The following is a 16,020-nucleotide window of genomic DNA, read 5'->3' on the forward strand; positions in this document are numbered from 1 at the left end:
TCACATTGAAATATGAACGTATCATTCTTCACATGGTTAAAGAATGACACAAATCAGATGGAGTTAATTGGGTTATAACAGCAAGTTTGAACTACAGTGACAATGTTTCAATTAGTAAAAATTAAAACATTGTGCAATCTGGTGCATAAGCAAAGTCCATAATATTTATAATAGAGGTGGCCCAAAAAACATTATGGTCCCGTGCAATCAGAATAATCATTTTTTAATAGTTGCATTATATCTTAAGGAACTACTAACACAAATGGTGTGATCAGAAGTCGAACATCTATCACCTGAGATTTGTTATTCCACTATTCCTGAAAAGTTACACTGACCACTAGAAGAGTTTGATTTTCGAAGTCCTGTAGACCTATGTGCATGTGTTCTCCAGCATAAAGCAAATGTCCAACTTTGTCGCCCCTTGATTAGCCCAGTAACTGGTACCCATTACCCTCCTGGTAATGAGATGTTAACAAGCAGTTAGCATTAAGCAGCACGAAATGGACATGAGTTGCTAAAAATGCATAAAAATTTATTTTTGTCATTAATATTATGAATCATATCCACCCTTAGAAAAGAAAAAAAAAGTGGAAGCATCAAAATAATATATAATAAAAAGTGAGACATGGGAGCATCGTGAGGCAAAACACACGGCAACAGTACAGGAGCTTCTTTGAATACATGATTCATTTCTTTGTTGTTTAAAGTTCCTATTATTGCTCTACCAACCATATTTGTTCCAACTAGAAATTGTGAATTACAACAAATTATGGAGTCAAAGAAAAACGAGAGAACTAAATACCCACCCCCATACAAATGGTAACATAAACTAACAGGCAAGCACAGTCGGAGGGCCATTCATTCTCAACGCCATTCAGGATTGTAACCAAAATATACCTCCATTATTTTCAATAGGGACTTAATTCAATTCATAAATTGAATTTCATTTAATTCCCTGAGTTGAGATGAAATGACCCTCCAACCACACAGGACAGGCATTTCAGTTTGAACTGAGATAAGGCTGTTGTTGCCTCTGGAATGTTGATCTTAAAATTGGTTCGCTTGATCAGAAAAGCTCAAGAGATCAAGCGCTGCTATTTGGGTCCTTTTCTTTGTTCATGGATTAGTTAATCATTTAGAAGCTTCAAAAGAATAAAACAGCATTGGGACTTTGTTTTAAATAGGAGCTTTTCCCTACAATGACAGACTGACTATTTCAGGGGTTGCTGACAAGAGACCATCAATTAGATACAGAAAGTAAAAGGGAGAGAGAGGTCTACAGTAGTCCTTGTCCCTAATGATCCAGTCTTGTGACGATCAGAATTTAAGAGTCCACTGCTTGACGCTGGCGTCATGGGAGGTGGTCACTAGAGTGTGCTCATCTATCCAGGCCAGGCCACTGACGTGGTGCAACCTGTGGGCATCTGGAAAGGGATGGGAGAACAGTCATTTCAGTGAGACAGAAAAAATATAGAAAAAAAAAATATATATATATATATATATGCAAAAGACGTCATATGACTAACATTTTAGAATTGGGATTGCATATACAGTATGTGTTACTGCTAAAAAGTAGAGTTTGGTTTTCCACTGAAAAGTGTGAGCATTTTGAATGTCTTCCTGTAGAAGACAGCATTATTCCTTCCTGACTGCCATCCAGTGGTGGTGAATATAATTCATTTCGGGGACATTTGAGAAATTATGCAAGATTCATCAGCAATGGTAATAAAAATCTAAGATGCTTTGTCATTTGTCAGAGGCACTGAAAAATGTTTTTTTTTTTTATGTTAGCTTTTTGTCTGGACAACAAAAGCTAAGTACCTACACAAAAGGTTAGATTCAGCTACCAGCTCTAAATGTTTCCTACAGAAAGGAGATGTGGAGAGCGTATCCATTCAAAACCTTCAGTTTCCATAGTGCTGGTTTGAAATATCTGGATATGGTTACACAGGGGCTCACTGAATACTATTTTGGCACTCACCTGGGATCTTCAGTCTCTTGTCTGCATCATTCACTGTCCAAACATAGACCATCATGTCCATCCCACCACTGGCAAAGTGCTCATTGTCGGGAGACCAGGCCAGGGTGACCACTTTTGCGTGGTGCCCATAAAAATCATTTTTGACCTGTTGGAGGGAGACAAACAGAAATGGATGCAGAATCCACCATGGAAAATAAAAAAAAGTCTACTCCACACGACATTCCTAAACACAAATGGCATTTGCTGTTCATTGGGCTTTAGGAATATATTTATTATAAACACGTTTATAATTCTAGCATTTAGGACAGCGAATACGGAAGGACACGTTAATGAGGCTTGTTTTGGCAAAGTTTGCGTCAGAGGGATATGCGAGAGGCTGCGTACCGAGTAATTGTCTGCCACTGTGAAGACTGTGACGACCTTCTTCTCGTCAGTGACGGCCAGGTAGGCGCCATCTTTGGAGTAGGCCATGTCGGTGACTGGCCCCTTGGCCTCCACACTCTTCCCCTCGTCCTTCAGAGTGTTGCCTTGGACAGAATACAAGCGGACCTTTCCATCCTGCCAGGAGGAGAGCGAGAGGTGGCAAAGAGAAATGCCAATGACAAGGGGAGAAATGTATTGTAGTTCGAGCTGAACCACACCTAAATAACTTCGACATGCAGTTTTAAGTACATTCTGAAGAATTTTATAGCAATGATTAATTGTGCACCTGATGCAAGTATGTAAACATAACAGACTGCTTGACAAAATATGACAGGACATCTTCCAATAGATCTTCAAATTCGATTTTTTCTGATCCAACACCACAATATAACAATCCTAGTTCAAATGAAGTTTCTATAGGGAGACTTACTGCCCCGCCCACTGCCGCAGTGCTGCCCCCTGGGTGGATTGCTCCTGCCTCCGGCTCGTAGTCCAGACTGTCCAGCGTGAACACCTTCTTCTTGTCCTTCAAAAACACCACCTGAGAACCATCCCACACAGTCAATATTAACATTATCAAGCACAGACAAGCCACAGCCCCATTCTGAGAGTCAGTTAAATTCATTTTAACCCTCCGACGCTGACTACAACACTCCAACCATGACGCCTGAATGACATGAGTGGGCACACATCAGGAGGAGTTGACTTGGTTACCTGTCCGATGCACACAGCCAAAGCGAGCCCCCCTGCTGCTACTGACACATGTTTAGGTTGGACATCCATCTTTACCAGGTTGGAAGCACTGCCAAAAAACAACAAAGTACCATTGAATCATTTTTCCATTAAACATGGACCTTTAAGTTCTCTGATTTTTCACCCAATGTCTGTCAATAGATCCCTATTAACGTGTACTTAACTTTTTTTTAATAAAATGTAACGGCGCATCAAAGGATGTGTCAAATATAAATGTTGCTCAGTTTTATGAATGAACATAATGTATGACATCAAAACTGCTGGAGCTTGCCCAATGAGAATAAGTGAAACATTTTTAAAACAAAGCTACCCTAACTACAGATAACTTAAAAATATTCCATAGGAAGCCGTTCAAGAATTTGGTGAAATGTATTTCTCATATCAGGATAAGTCCCCCCCCAAAAAATTTTTTTTTTAAAAAAAACAAAACAAAAAAAAAATAAAAACCACACTACGCCAAGTGCACTTCTGGTATTCTACCTTAAAGTCGATCGCGTCTGGACCCACCTGTACTCTTTCTTGGTCACGCTGGTGAAGCGAACCGTGTCGTCCATGCTGCAGGTCACCAGCTGGTCAGCATCGTCCACAGCCATCTTGGTGACCAGGTTGCTGTGGCCCTTCCCTGAGAAGTCGTTGTTCTCCCCGGTCTCCGCGTCCCAGTAATGTGGAGGCCACGGTTAAGGATCATCTGACAGACCAGGAGAGGGCAGTGGCGCAGGTCTCATGGGCTTAACTTAAACGCAAGGGACCATAAAACCATAACAGCGGTGTGGGCCACCTGCTAACCTACCCGAGACCATGGCATCAGCAGCAGCTATGGGACATATGCAGAAATGGCTATTAGATTTCATAAGTGCCAATCATGCTTTTGGATTCTGCATACACAAGGCCTTTACTATTAGAACTTTGCAGGGTATTTATGAGCCTCATGTTCCAAATGCCAACCAGATCCCGTTATATAATTCCCATTCACTCAGGGGAAATTGACTCAGCGGAAAGCGCCGCTCATCGTTAATAGGCCTCAGTGTTGACACAGCATGGCCTCCTCCCAGTGAAAGGATATTGATGTGGCCGTCATGGCTGCCCGAGTAGATGTAAGAACGCCCCCCGTTTTTGTGAACCGTCAAGGACTGAATGGATTTGCTGTGACCCTGTAAGGCACATGATAAAGAGTCATCAAATGATTAGTGGAGAAGAACATTCATTCAGTTTGACACAAAACCATCAGTTGTGACACTTTCAATTTTGGCACGATTTCAGCATTTCAAATCAATGAGAAATCTTTTAGCGTTCTCCAGAAAACTGTCAAATTAACTATTGAATTTTGGTGACTGCCGAGAACCACTTGTATGCCATTTCCTGTCCTGTCACTGAGCTATGTGCATGTGTTGAGCAACAAGTGGCATGAGAATCATTTGTTAAAGGACGATTTGGTGATCAGGATACAGATTATGTTCATAGAGTGCTTATCACGTAAATAAATCTGCTAAAGGACCGTTTCTGGGTGGTCCGTCAATATCAGGAGATAAAGCCTGCCAGTTGCGTCTAAAGAGTTCAAAAGAACACCCTAATCTTAACCCCTCCATCCGACGCCTTTAAGCTGATTTCACACTATGAACATATAACATTCTGAAAAATCGTGTAGTGTTAAAGAAGCGTTGGGCTGACCTTGATGGTGCGGAGCGGCCGGTCGGGGTTGCTCTTGTCCAGGTAGTTGATGTAGCCAGACAGGGAGACGCTGAGCAGGTGGTCCTTCTGCCACAGGCAGCCCAGCTGCTGGTCCATGACGTCGGCACCTATGTTGAAGGTGGTGAGGGCCGTGCTGGTGCCTACGTCCCACAGCTTCACCGTCTTGTCGCCCGAGGCAGAGATGAGCTGGGAGCTGTCAGGGCTCCAGCTCACCTGGAGGAGAACAGAGGGAAGGAGTGGATGCAGGGTCACAGATCGGAGGCGTCGAATCACTGTCGGTTATCACAGTGCTTTCAGCAGAAAGACTGTTCAGCGACGGTTTCTCTTGTGGTATAAGCTGGGAAAGCGTGACAATTTTCCTTGCTCAAAAACTTCAAATACAAAAAGGAGGCATCGAGTAGAAGTAAATTAATCCACAAATATGTATACAATGTCGTGTGTGTTAAGTGACTGTGTGCCAGTGATAAGATCAGTAATTATGTTTATTTATCTACCAAGAGATGATGCTTGGGTCAAGGACAGGAACACATGCTTAGGCTCAGACTGGCAAGTTTTTAAGCAAATGAGGAATCCTTGTGTAAGACAAATCAGAAAGGCTAAACCTGATTATTATGTAACCGCTCTTTCGGATTGTAATGGGAACCCGGCTAAATAAAAAAATAAAAATGCAAATTTGGAAAACTGTCAAATCCCTAGAGGGTTCTACTTCCTCCGCCAAAACAAATGAATTCAGACGCTGGCCTCATTACAGAAAAAGCCATCATTGATGCATTAAAAACCTCCATTTTATTTCAGCGGGCTCTCTTTGAAAGAACTTAAGCCTATCATTGTGATTATTGGTCTGGACGCTGATAGGGGACTATTTAAACTAAGCTTGGACTATTTACAGAAAAATAAGTCCTGGATGCTTTGCTAGCAATAGACGAGAAACCCACATGGGCCGACAAACTTGATCCTGGTCTGTTTAAGTGTGCAGTGCCCATCATTGTTGACTCAATAACCCACATTCTTTATTTAACATTGTGATCAGGAAATACTCAAGAAGTATGGGAATGAGCTCGTGCTACTCCATAAGGGCGGGGATAGTAGTGATCTTAAATCGTTGCTCCATTTCAAGGCTTCCTTGTGTAAGATTCTTGAATCCTTGGTAAATGTACAACTTTGCTATTTAAATCATCTGAGAAAGGTATTTTGAATATAAACCAAATCAGGGTTTAGGCCTGGGCATAGCACCATTACAGCAACCACTGTAGTTAATGAGCTTGTCAATGCTGTAGACACTAAAAACACTGCATTGATTGTGGACCTGTCAAAAGCTTAATACTGTTGATCATGCTATTTTATTGAATGAGTTGTCCTTTAACCATGAAAAGGCATGCCTGAGTTCTGACGCCCATCTTAGTGACAGAACTCAGGCCATTGTGATTGATGTAGTTAAATCTGAATTTAAGTACAAAAAAAGTGTACCACAGGGGTTGAGCGTCACTATTTATATAAAAACCATTGGTCAATCTGTTAAAAATGGTAAACTTCATCTATATGCTGACGATACCAGTATGTTTCCTACTGTACCAGTATGCATGCACATTTTACAAATGTGCCCTGTATATACACACACACACACAACATAAATATTGACATTCTATCCCCCCATAAAAAGTATGTGTGTGTGTATATCATCAAGATGAAATGTATTTAAATTTTGTTCCAGCAATACAGTGCATCACAACTAAAAGCAGCTTTACCTAGCTCAGTGGAGACCGTAGGAACCTAAAGAGTTAACCAATCCTGTGAATGGGTTATGCAACTCGGGTGTGTCTATACTTCAACAGCAGTGTTAGATAAGACGAAGTTCATGAAGTAGGGCCTTGTAAACAAAAGGGGCCTAATGTAGAGAACTACGGGTCTTTAGCGAAGTCCAGCCAACCTTTTTGTTGCAGGATGACACGATAGGTATCAAAACTGTCAACTGTAACTAAACGAAGGGCACTATGGTAGTAGCAGCTGTGCTTTGATAAATATCACATAATCAAGAACAGATAAGGTTAACTGAATAATCTGCTTCCAACTTTAAATAACCAGTTAATTTAAAAAAAAGAAATGTGACGTTTTATCCATATTAATCCAAATGCGTAAGTATGTATATGCGGGAACACGTTCATTTGGAGAACCATCTGAGTGAACATGTAAGGTTTCAGATGAACTACGAGAGTTTAAAAACATGCATTTAATTTTGCCTGTATTAAGCACAACTTTTAAATCAACAAGGAATTCCTTCATAGCTATAAAATCTGATCAGTTTTAACAGAGCCAGATCTACGGTCAGGTCAATAGCATACATACTGGTATCATCAGCATATAGATGAAGTTTACAATTTTTAACAGATTGACCAATGGTTTTTATATAAATAGTGACGCTCAACCCCTGTGGTACACTTTTTTTGTACTTAAATTCAGATTTAACTACATCAATCACAATGGCCTGAGTTCTGTCACTAAGATGGGCGTCAGAACTCAGGCATGCCTTTTCATGGTTAAAGGACAACTCATTCAATAAAATAGCATGATCAACAGTATTAAGCTTTTGACAGGTCCACAATCAATGCAGTGTTTTTAGTGTCTACAGCATTGACAAGCTCATTAACTACAGTGGTTGCTGTAATGGTGCTATGCCCAGGCCTAAACCCTGATTTGGTTTATATTCAAAATACCTTTCTCAGATGATTTAAATAGCAAAGTTGTACATTTACCAACGATTCAAGAATCTGTTCAAATAAAAAAGGGTAATTCAAAAACAATCATGGAATTAAAAAATAAATAAAAAAAGCATTGTTGGGGTACACAACAAAATAATTTCTTAGGGAGAAATGAAAGTAGGTCTTTTCACAGGAATAGATTGCACTTCTAATTTGAAAAGGAAAGCATCCATTTAGCTTGTTTACATTCAAGCCCCTCTGGAAGACTACATGGCCACTTTAATCTGGACTGGGTGTTCACCCCCTCATCATTGGAGCCTGACAAGTTATGCTGAAGGAAAAAAAAAAAATGACATACAAGTTCCCATTCTCAGAAGGCTAGAGTAAAAACCCAGTGCCTACATGTTTCAAACCACAAGTCAGAGTTGAAAGTTGACGTGGAAAATAAAAACGATACGGAAGCCTGCGAGGTACTTACGGCATAGACTCCTCCCTCGTGGGCCTTGGCTCCGCCCAGAGCGCAAATCTTCTCACCAGTCTTTCCGTCGTACAGGAAGATCTAGGAAAACAGTAACGAGTAAGAACCAGCAATGTACGGTAAAATTGCTTCCATTCACCATCAGGAAGAAACACGTGACTACTAATGCCCTACAGTCAGCAATTGTGGCTTCACTGAAATGTATGACAAAATGTGCCAATTCACAGATGTTTCCTACTGTACTCTTACTCCCCTCCACTAAACTAAACTAGAACTACTCAAAATCATATGTATTTGGACAGTGAAGCTACATTTTATTTAATGGGGCTCTATACTCCAGCATTTTGGATTTGAGATCAAATTATTCATATGAGGCAAAAGTACAGAAGGTCATCTTTTATTTGATATTTCCATACATCTGTTTTAGCATTTAGAAATGAGAGCACTTGATGCATCTAGTCCCCCCCATTTGAAGAAGTCATAAGTATTTGACAAATTCACTTAGTGTAAAGTAATCAATAGTTCAGTATTTGGTCCCATATTCCTTGCACGCTATGACAGCATCAAGCTTTTGACTCTATAAACTCGGCTGCATTTGCGGTTTGTTTTGGGTTTTGTTTTGCCAAATAGTAACTGAAGTAATTTGAGTTCTGAGTGAGTAGATGTTTATGAACATGGCTAAATCATTATCCTAAGAAAAATCATGAATAATGACAAGTGAGAAAGTTACAGGCTACAACAAAACATGCTTACCATTAACAATAACAGGGGCAGTTATCATTTATTTTGGGGGGGGGGGGTGTTAAGATCTTTGTGCCTCTAACTTCCCCAGTCATCATTATCATCCAGAATCTTGGTAGCATCCACAATTCTTATGTACAAAAATACTCCAATGACAATATATTACTCAGTTCCTATATTAGGCATGACAAAAACTGTTTCTAACAATTAAGACATGCCGTCAATGCTCTAGCATCAGTTTGAGACAACCTTAGTGATGCTGGGTACCTGACCCTGGAGCAGCTCACGTACTCACCTGACCGTCAGCGCCAGCCGTACAAAAGCGGTTCCCGTCTGGAGAGAAACGCACGCAGTTGACAAACCTGCTGTGGTCCTAGGATGGGGTAGAGCGGGATAAGGAGAGATTGTTAGACACTTCAGGCCATTCCAAAAAGCAGGATTAGAAAGTAAGCCAACTAACTTAAAAAAATAAAAAGTAAAATATAACTCTGGATTTTCTGGTTGATTTAAGAGGGCTACATTTGTATATTGGTTGTCGCCAAGTCAATTATACCTTGTCAAGTTTAAGTCTATTTCAAGCAGCTTACTCATTGGTCCAACTTTCTGGAACAGCCACCCCCTTCTCTTTTAAAAGAGAATATACACACAGAAGGGACAACCTACTTCTGGAGAACCCTATGGGAAATTCAGAGAAATCTGTTTCATTTCATAAGGCTCCCTTTTCAACCTGCAATGACACCCATCTGCTAGATCACATAAGCCTCATGTCAAGGAACTACACGCGGCTCAGAATGGCATGAACATTTCCAAATACAAATGTTTTCAGCAATCGTGAATTGCCAAAGCACTTGCTCTAAACGCAATGCTCTTAAGATGCCTCCATCTAGGAGTGCATGCTGGTTAGATGAATCAGGTTTGAGAAACATTTACAGACAGACGCAGCATTCTGACAACACATCTTGTCCGGGTTGACTATTGAAACCACAACCAAGGCCTATTTTTATATCACTGAAAGGGGTATCCCTTAGAGTCCTAACTAACAGAGAAAATGGTACAGTGTTCAGCACTACCATCTACAGCAGAAGTGATGTGCGGACAATGCTTAAAGAATAATTACAGCATGGGGGTAAACAGACATTAACAGTGAGTGTGTTTGTTTAATGTTCAGCTCATTGCAAGGCTTGCCATGATTTGTGAATACACACTCCAAGCCAAAGCATGACACTTAGCTCTGCCCAAAATAAACAAAAGCATTTATTTTATTAGGGTCATCTCCCCTCTCACCAGATCTGTTGCCAAGCTACCCTACGGTAGTCAAATTGGGATGTGTAAGCACTGAATGTATATGGATGTGATCCAAGACAACAGTGATTGGTGGTAGCCTGTTGCAAAGCCAAGTCCAAACAGACAGCTTTCTTGCTAAAGGGCAGTTGGGGGAAATGAAAAAAATAATAATAATAATAATAATAATAATAATAGCTAAACGATGACTGCTCCAAGACCGGTAGTGTTTGGTAGGCATAATGCACCAAAATGTTTTTTACTGAATAAGTTGGTAGTAGACTGTACTTCCCTTTTTGAAAATGTAGAAATGCTGTTCACAAATACAGATTTTAAAGGGGGTTGTGGACTATGTAACATGTGATTGTACACACAAAAATAAAACAATACTGTGAAAGCAGAGTGGAACAAACTGAGAACCACTCAAAAAAGTAGCCAATAATATAAATGCATAGGCCCAAGACGAGAGTACTCCCCTTGACCACATCTCTATATGTTGACCGCATCTCTATATGTTGACCACATCTCTATATGTACACAACAAATGGAGAAGGCTTTTGGTTTCTGTTCTGGAACCCTTTAGACATCAGAAATAAAAACATTTGACCAGACTAATTCTAGCAGCAGCAAAACAAATGAAGTTAACAAAGTATATCTCCTCTCTTTTACAAGAAACCAAAGTAGACTTGATGCCTTCCATGGTCAACAAATGTATACAAGTATTCACAACAGGGGTAACCCGGCCATAGGACAAACACCAAGGGGCCAATTCAGACTTAGGAAACGTACATCCACATGTGTGGCATATCAAGAAGCATGATCATTACACAGGTGCACCTTGTACTGGGGACAATAAAGGGCCACTCTAAAATGTGCATTTGTCACAAATGTCTCAAATTGACATGCTGTCTGCAGGAATGTCCACCAGAGCTGTTGCTAGACAACTGCATGTTAATTTCACTACCATAAGCCACCTCAAACATCATTTACAGAGAATTTGGTAGTATGTCCAACAGGGCTCACAACCGCAGACCACGTGTAACCACAGCAGCCCAGGACCTCCACATCCGGCTTCTTCACCTGCACAAACTGCCAGAAACCATCTCAGGGAAGCTCATCGTCCTCACCAGGGTATTGACTGCAGTTCGACGTCGTAACCAACGTCAACGGGCAAAATGCTCACCTGGCACATTGGATAAGTGTGCTCTTCGCAGATTAATCCTGGTTTCAACTGTACCGGTCAGATGGCAGACAGCGTGTATGGCGTCGTGTGGGCGAGCGGTTTGCTGATGTCAACGTTGTGAACAGAGTGTCCCAGTGGCGGTGGGGTTATGGTATGGGCAGGCATACGCTACAGACAACGAACAATTGCATTTTATCAATTTTAATGCATAGTGATACCGTGACGAGATCCTCAGGCCCATTGTCGTGCCATTCATCACCTCATGTTTCAGCATCATGCACGGCCCCATGTCGCAAGGATCTGTAGACAATTCCTGGAAGCTGAAAATGTCCCAGTTCTTCCATTGCCTGCAGTGAGACAACATTCCACAGGCCACCAACAGCCTGATCAACTCTATGCAACAGAAATGATGGTCACACCATTTGAATTAAGGTATCTGTGAACAACAAATGCATATATGTATTCCCAGTCATGTGAAATCCATAGATTAGGCCCTAGCGAATTTCCTTATATGAACTGTAACTCAGTAAAATCTTTGAAATTGTTACATTTTATATATTTGTTCAGTGTAAAAACAAGTGTAATTTATATTTACAATTCCCTTGTCCAAACAGATGAATCATTTACCTGCTCTTATCAAGTTGTAAATTACAGTGCATGGAGAGTGGTGGTATTTCTATCGGGGAAAAATTAAGTAGATGGGATGCTTCTTCCACTTGGAACAGGTCGGTTCGCTAGAGCTTATTCATGGTTTCCTCATGTGTAAAGGTGGTGGAATTAAGTTCAGAATACGGCGTCTCTGCCAAACCTTTATTTGATCTACTCCACAAACGAATAGCGGGTGAATACCATGCTATTCCCTTGCTTAAGTTAACGGTCAGCTATGCATGGAAAGAAGTACATAAGAGGAAATTAGGGTCTATTTACGTTCCCTTCTCTCTCCCCCCCCCCCCCCCCCCCCCCCAAGTGAATCTGGCCTATAGTATCAAAAGTCAGTAGTCAGGACAACAGTTAGAGACCTACAGACAAGTCCCTCCCAACCACACACACACTGATGGACATTGAGAACCAATTCCAATATTTTCTCGGGAACCTCACAACACACACTCACTGTGATTGAGAACTTAAACTTGAAAGGTGGTCCCTCAAAGAAGGCTCCACAATTGTCATCGCTTCCGGAGATCAGACGATAGGGGCGAGTCTGCTTGATATCCACGCTGTTGATGACTTTGGAGTGGCCTGAGATCTCTCCCACAGAGGAGCCAGTGTCCCACAGGAACACAGCCCCAAACCTGGGAGGAAGAAAGATTTTTTATTTTTAAAGTGAGACAGGAAATTACAAAACATTCATCAAGAGAGCCAAAATCAAATCTAAACAAGTCATTCACAAGCGCACGGGTGATTGCGAAGTTCCCAATATCCAATAAGAAAAAGTCATTTTAGGGGAGAAAAAAGTAATAAGTATTCATGTCCCAAATATCTCAATTTTTTTTTTTTAATATATATATTTTTTAAGTCAAAAACATGATATGTCACATACTGGAATATTGAATGTATCAGATACTGGGATGTTCACTTTAAGAACAGGGGTGGCCACAACTGTTTCAAGAGAGGTAAGCTTTTGTTCCAGCCAAGAACCAACATGCTGGGATGTGTTCAGAGAACATAGTTTCTATAAAAATTAAAAAAAATGTATCCTTCTATCACCTTAACCAAAAATAAGCATTATTATTGGGATCTGTTTCAAAACAATGTCTTATTTCTAATGAACACAACCCTGACTCAGGTTCTCAAATTCAAATCAGGTGTTTTAATGCTGATGTGGAACAAAAGCCTGCACACCCTGTAACTCTCCAGGTGACGTGTTGATGACTGCTGACCTAAAGCTCACACAATTGTTGACCAATGTGTACATACTGCACTGTTAGCAAAACCTGTGAGCTTATTTGGAAGAAAAGTGTGCAGGCTCCATGTCCCTGTCCTGCACTAGGCCCTATAGACTCACTTCTCACGTCCCTCTCCCACACAAGCGATCCTTTTGCTGTCCTCAGTCCATGCGATGTCCTTGATTTTCCCCCCGAAAGGCTGGTACTCATACTTCAGCAGGTGTTCCTTCTGGGTAGTGTCCCAGATACGGATCTTACCAGACACATCTGTAGGAAACATTACATTTGATCGTTGCAGATTTGGCATCACTGCCATGAAATTGATCTACGACCATTTGGCGTTATGCAAATTACATAATATCCACAGAATAAACATGCATGAGATGACTCTAGGTACATGCAAAACATCTATAGCTGGTCTTTTCACCATTCACAATGAAGACGCCAAATCCACTGACAGAAGAGATGCGAGTGAATTGGAAAAGCTTTCCCGTTTCTTGGCATCTGAAGCATGATAAGACATGATAACCCATAGCTACCTCCAGAAGCAATGTAGAAGCCACTGGGGGCGTACTTGGCGACAGTAACCTGATGAGGGTGCTCAGTGTAGATATCAGCTATGGCAGGGTTCTGTCAGAGATTAAGCAGAACTCTAACATTAGTACAGGTTGTCTCACACCAGCCATCCCAAGAATACTTTTTAAAATGCACACAGCTGCAATATAGACTGGGGAAGAGGTAACATCCTATAATAAATCTGACCAGGCAGCCCAGATCACAAATTTTACTCTACATGAACACACGCTGATATAGGCCTATGAGTTTAAGGTTATCAGCCGTCAACAATGTGTCAGGTGATGCGTTGATTGGATTGAAATAATTACGTTAATGTTCCTGATTATGACGCTCTTTCCATTGGTATAGAGGAAGTTGTTGCCTTTGGGATCGCCACCTAGGACTTTGGCGACTCCTCGTTCCATCTGCGGGAGGCTGGCAAACACATGCTCTGTGTGAATGACACGGAAAAGTGTGTTATTATTGCGATCTGATTATAGGCATGGTACAGGTTAGTCTAGGCATTGACCTATTTGGTTGGTAAATAACTCACACAGCGATAAGTGGTTGTAAAAACGGACAAAGCAAAACTGTACTTCAAATTAACTAATAAACTGAATTACACTATAGCTTGTATTATGCAAATACGCCAGGTCATTGAAATGCATATGTATTTATTTTTTAACCTTTAACTAGGCAAGTCACATATTGTAAATAGCAGTCTGACACATAAAGACTAAATAGGCCGACATCTACCTCTGCTTTTAGTTGGTCAATGTAAAAAATGTAAACTATGCGCGCGACTGTAATATATTTGCTAAAAGCACGCACAACGACCCACATTCTGTGAATTGTCATATTGCGTTGCATGTTTCGTATGGCAATTTCAAAACCGAGTAGGTTCACTTTCAAGCTCCATCCAATAAGACGAAAATCACCTCAATTACGAATACGTAGCTATTTATACACAGGAATCTTGGCAGCGGTGTGACGGATTTCAAGACAAGAAACGTGATTGAAAATGCAAATTGGGCGAGGTTTGTGCAATATACACGTAGCACGCTAGCTAGCTAGCTGTTTCTCCAGTGAAGCACTTAATTTGTTCTGAGGAAGCGATTAAAGGCCCATCTTTATTATATATTGTTTCAAAAAGCAAAATAAATTAAACGACTTACTCAATTCATATGACATGTTCGCTGATTTTGTATTAATTCCTCCGAATGAATGAAACACCAAACCTCTATGATCCACCGGCTAGTCTAGACTGCTAATCGCACAAACACGGAAGCAAACGCCACTCTCGGTATGCCTGGCCTTGCCCATATATAGTAAACTCCGACGCGAGCAGCTGCTGACTTGCGATCACTTGCCTATTGAGGAAATGACGTTTGCTTGAATAGTGTAGTTTAAGAAGATACCCAACAAGGTAAATATAAGACACTTTGCCCCAGATGTTAGAGGATGATGTGATGACAAATAGGTAAAAATAACTACTTTAAAATGTTAAGCAGCTATCAGCATTGGGTGTGGGGATGGGGGATTCCCAGGTATATTAGTGGCCGGTGATGTTAATGAAGGAAAACTGAAATCCATTTTAACACATTTCTACCAACGTGTCACCTGTGCAACTAGAGGCAAAAACAACTCTAGTTCACCTTTACTCCACACACAGAAACACATACAAAGCTCACCCTCCATTTTGCAAATCTGACCATATCTCTAGCCTCCTGATTCCAATTTATAAGCAGACTCAAACAGGAAGTACCAATACAGAAGTGGTCCGATGAAGCGGATGCTAAGCTACAGGACTGTTTTGCTAGCACAGACTGGGATATGTCCCGGGATTTATCTGATGACATTGAGGAGTTTACCACATTAGTCACCGGCTTCATTAATAAGTGCATGACGATGTCCTCCCCACAGTGACCGTACATACATATCCCAACCAGAAGCCATGGATTACAGGCAACATCCGCACTGAGTTAACCTGTTATGGCTAGGGGGCAGTATTTTCACGTCCGGATAAAAAACGTACCCGATTTAATCTGATTATTACTCCTGCCCAGAAACTAGAATATGCATATAATTATTAGCTTTGGATCGAAAACACTCCAAAGTTTCTAAAACTGTTTGAATGGTGTCTGTGAGTATAACAGAACTCATTTGGCAGGCCAAAACCTGAGAAGATTCCTTACAGGAAGTGCCCTGTCTGACCATTTCTTGCCCTTCTTGATTATCTCTATCCATTACAGGGGATCTCTGCTGTTACGTGACACTTCCTACAGCTCCCATGGGCTCTCAGAAGGCGGCAAAAAGCTGAATCGTGGCTTTGCAGGCTCTGGCTGAAAAAAAGT

At 41.0% G+C, this 16,020-nt stretch overlaps 1 protein-coding gene across 2 annotated transcripts; it reads right to left on the bottom strand.

The window, feature by feature from the left end:
- Positions 1-511: 511 nt before the first annotated feature.
- wdr1 (WD repeat domain 1) lies at positions 512-15,048 on the bottom strand. 2 transcript variants are annotated; one of them, XM_082959033.1, is made up of 15 exons: positions 14,842-15,048; positions 13,996-14,117; positions 13,651-13,741; positions 13,231-13,378; positions 12,337-12,517; positions 9,057-9,134; positions 8,021-8,101; positions 4,826-5,059; positions 4,219-4,308; positions 3,665-3,819; positions 3,119-3,206; positions 2,835-2,945; positions 2,366-2,539; positions 1,982-2,126; positions 512-1,424 (listed from the first exon to the last, which is right to left on the bottom strand). In XM_082959033.1, exons 1-15 carry the CDS (start codon positions 14,855-14,857, stop codon positions 1,318-1,320), a joined length of 1,821 nt encoding a protein of 606 aa, XP_082815159.1. In that variant the 5' UTR covers positions 14,858-15,048; the 3' UTR covers positions 512-1,317. The 2 variants fall into 2 exon arrangements, with proteins under 2 accessions (XP_082815159.1, XP_082815160.1); XM_082959034.1 differs by having other exon boundaries at positions 3,665-3,816; positions 4,216-4,308.
- Between the last annotated feature and the right edge of the window lie 972 nt (positions 15,049-16,020).

The sequence above is a fragment of the Salmo salar genome, chromosome 12 (genome assembly GCF_965601325.2).
Source record: "Salmo salar chromosome 12, fSalSal1, whole genome shotgun sequence".
In the NCBI taxonomy this organism is placed as follows: Eukaryota; Metazoa; Chordata; class Actinopteri; order Salmoniformes; family Salmonidae; genus Salmo; species Salmo salar.

Coding starts and splice junctions, on each gene's coding strand:
- wdr1 (XM_082959033.1), bottom strand. Junction 13,379..13,650: donor CTTCTACATTGCTTCTGGAG/GTAGCTATGGGT, acceptor TGTTTCCTACAG/ATGTGTCTGGTAAGATCCGT. Junction 1,425..1,981: donor CAAGAGACTGAAGATCCCAG/GTGAGTGCCAAA, acceptor ATCCCTTTCCAG/ATGCCCACAGGTTGCACCAC.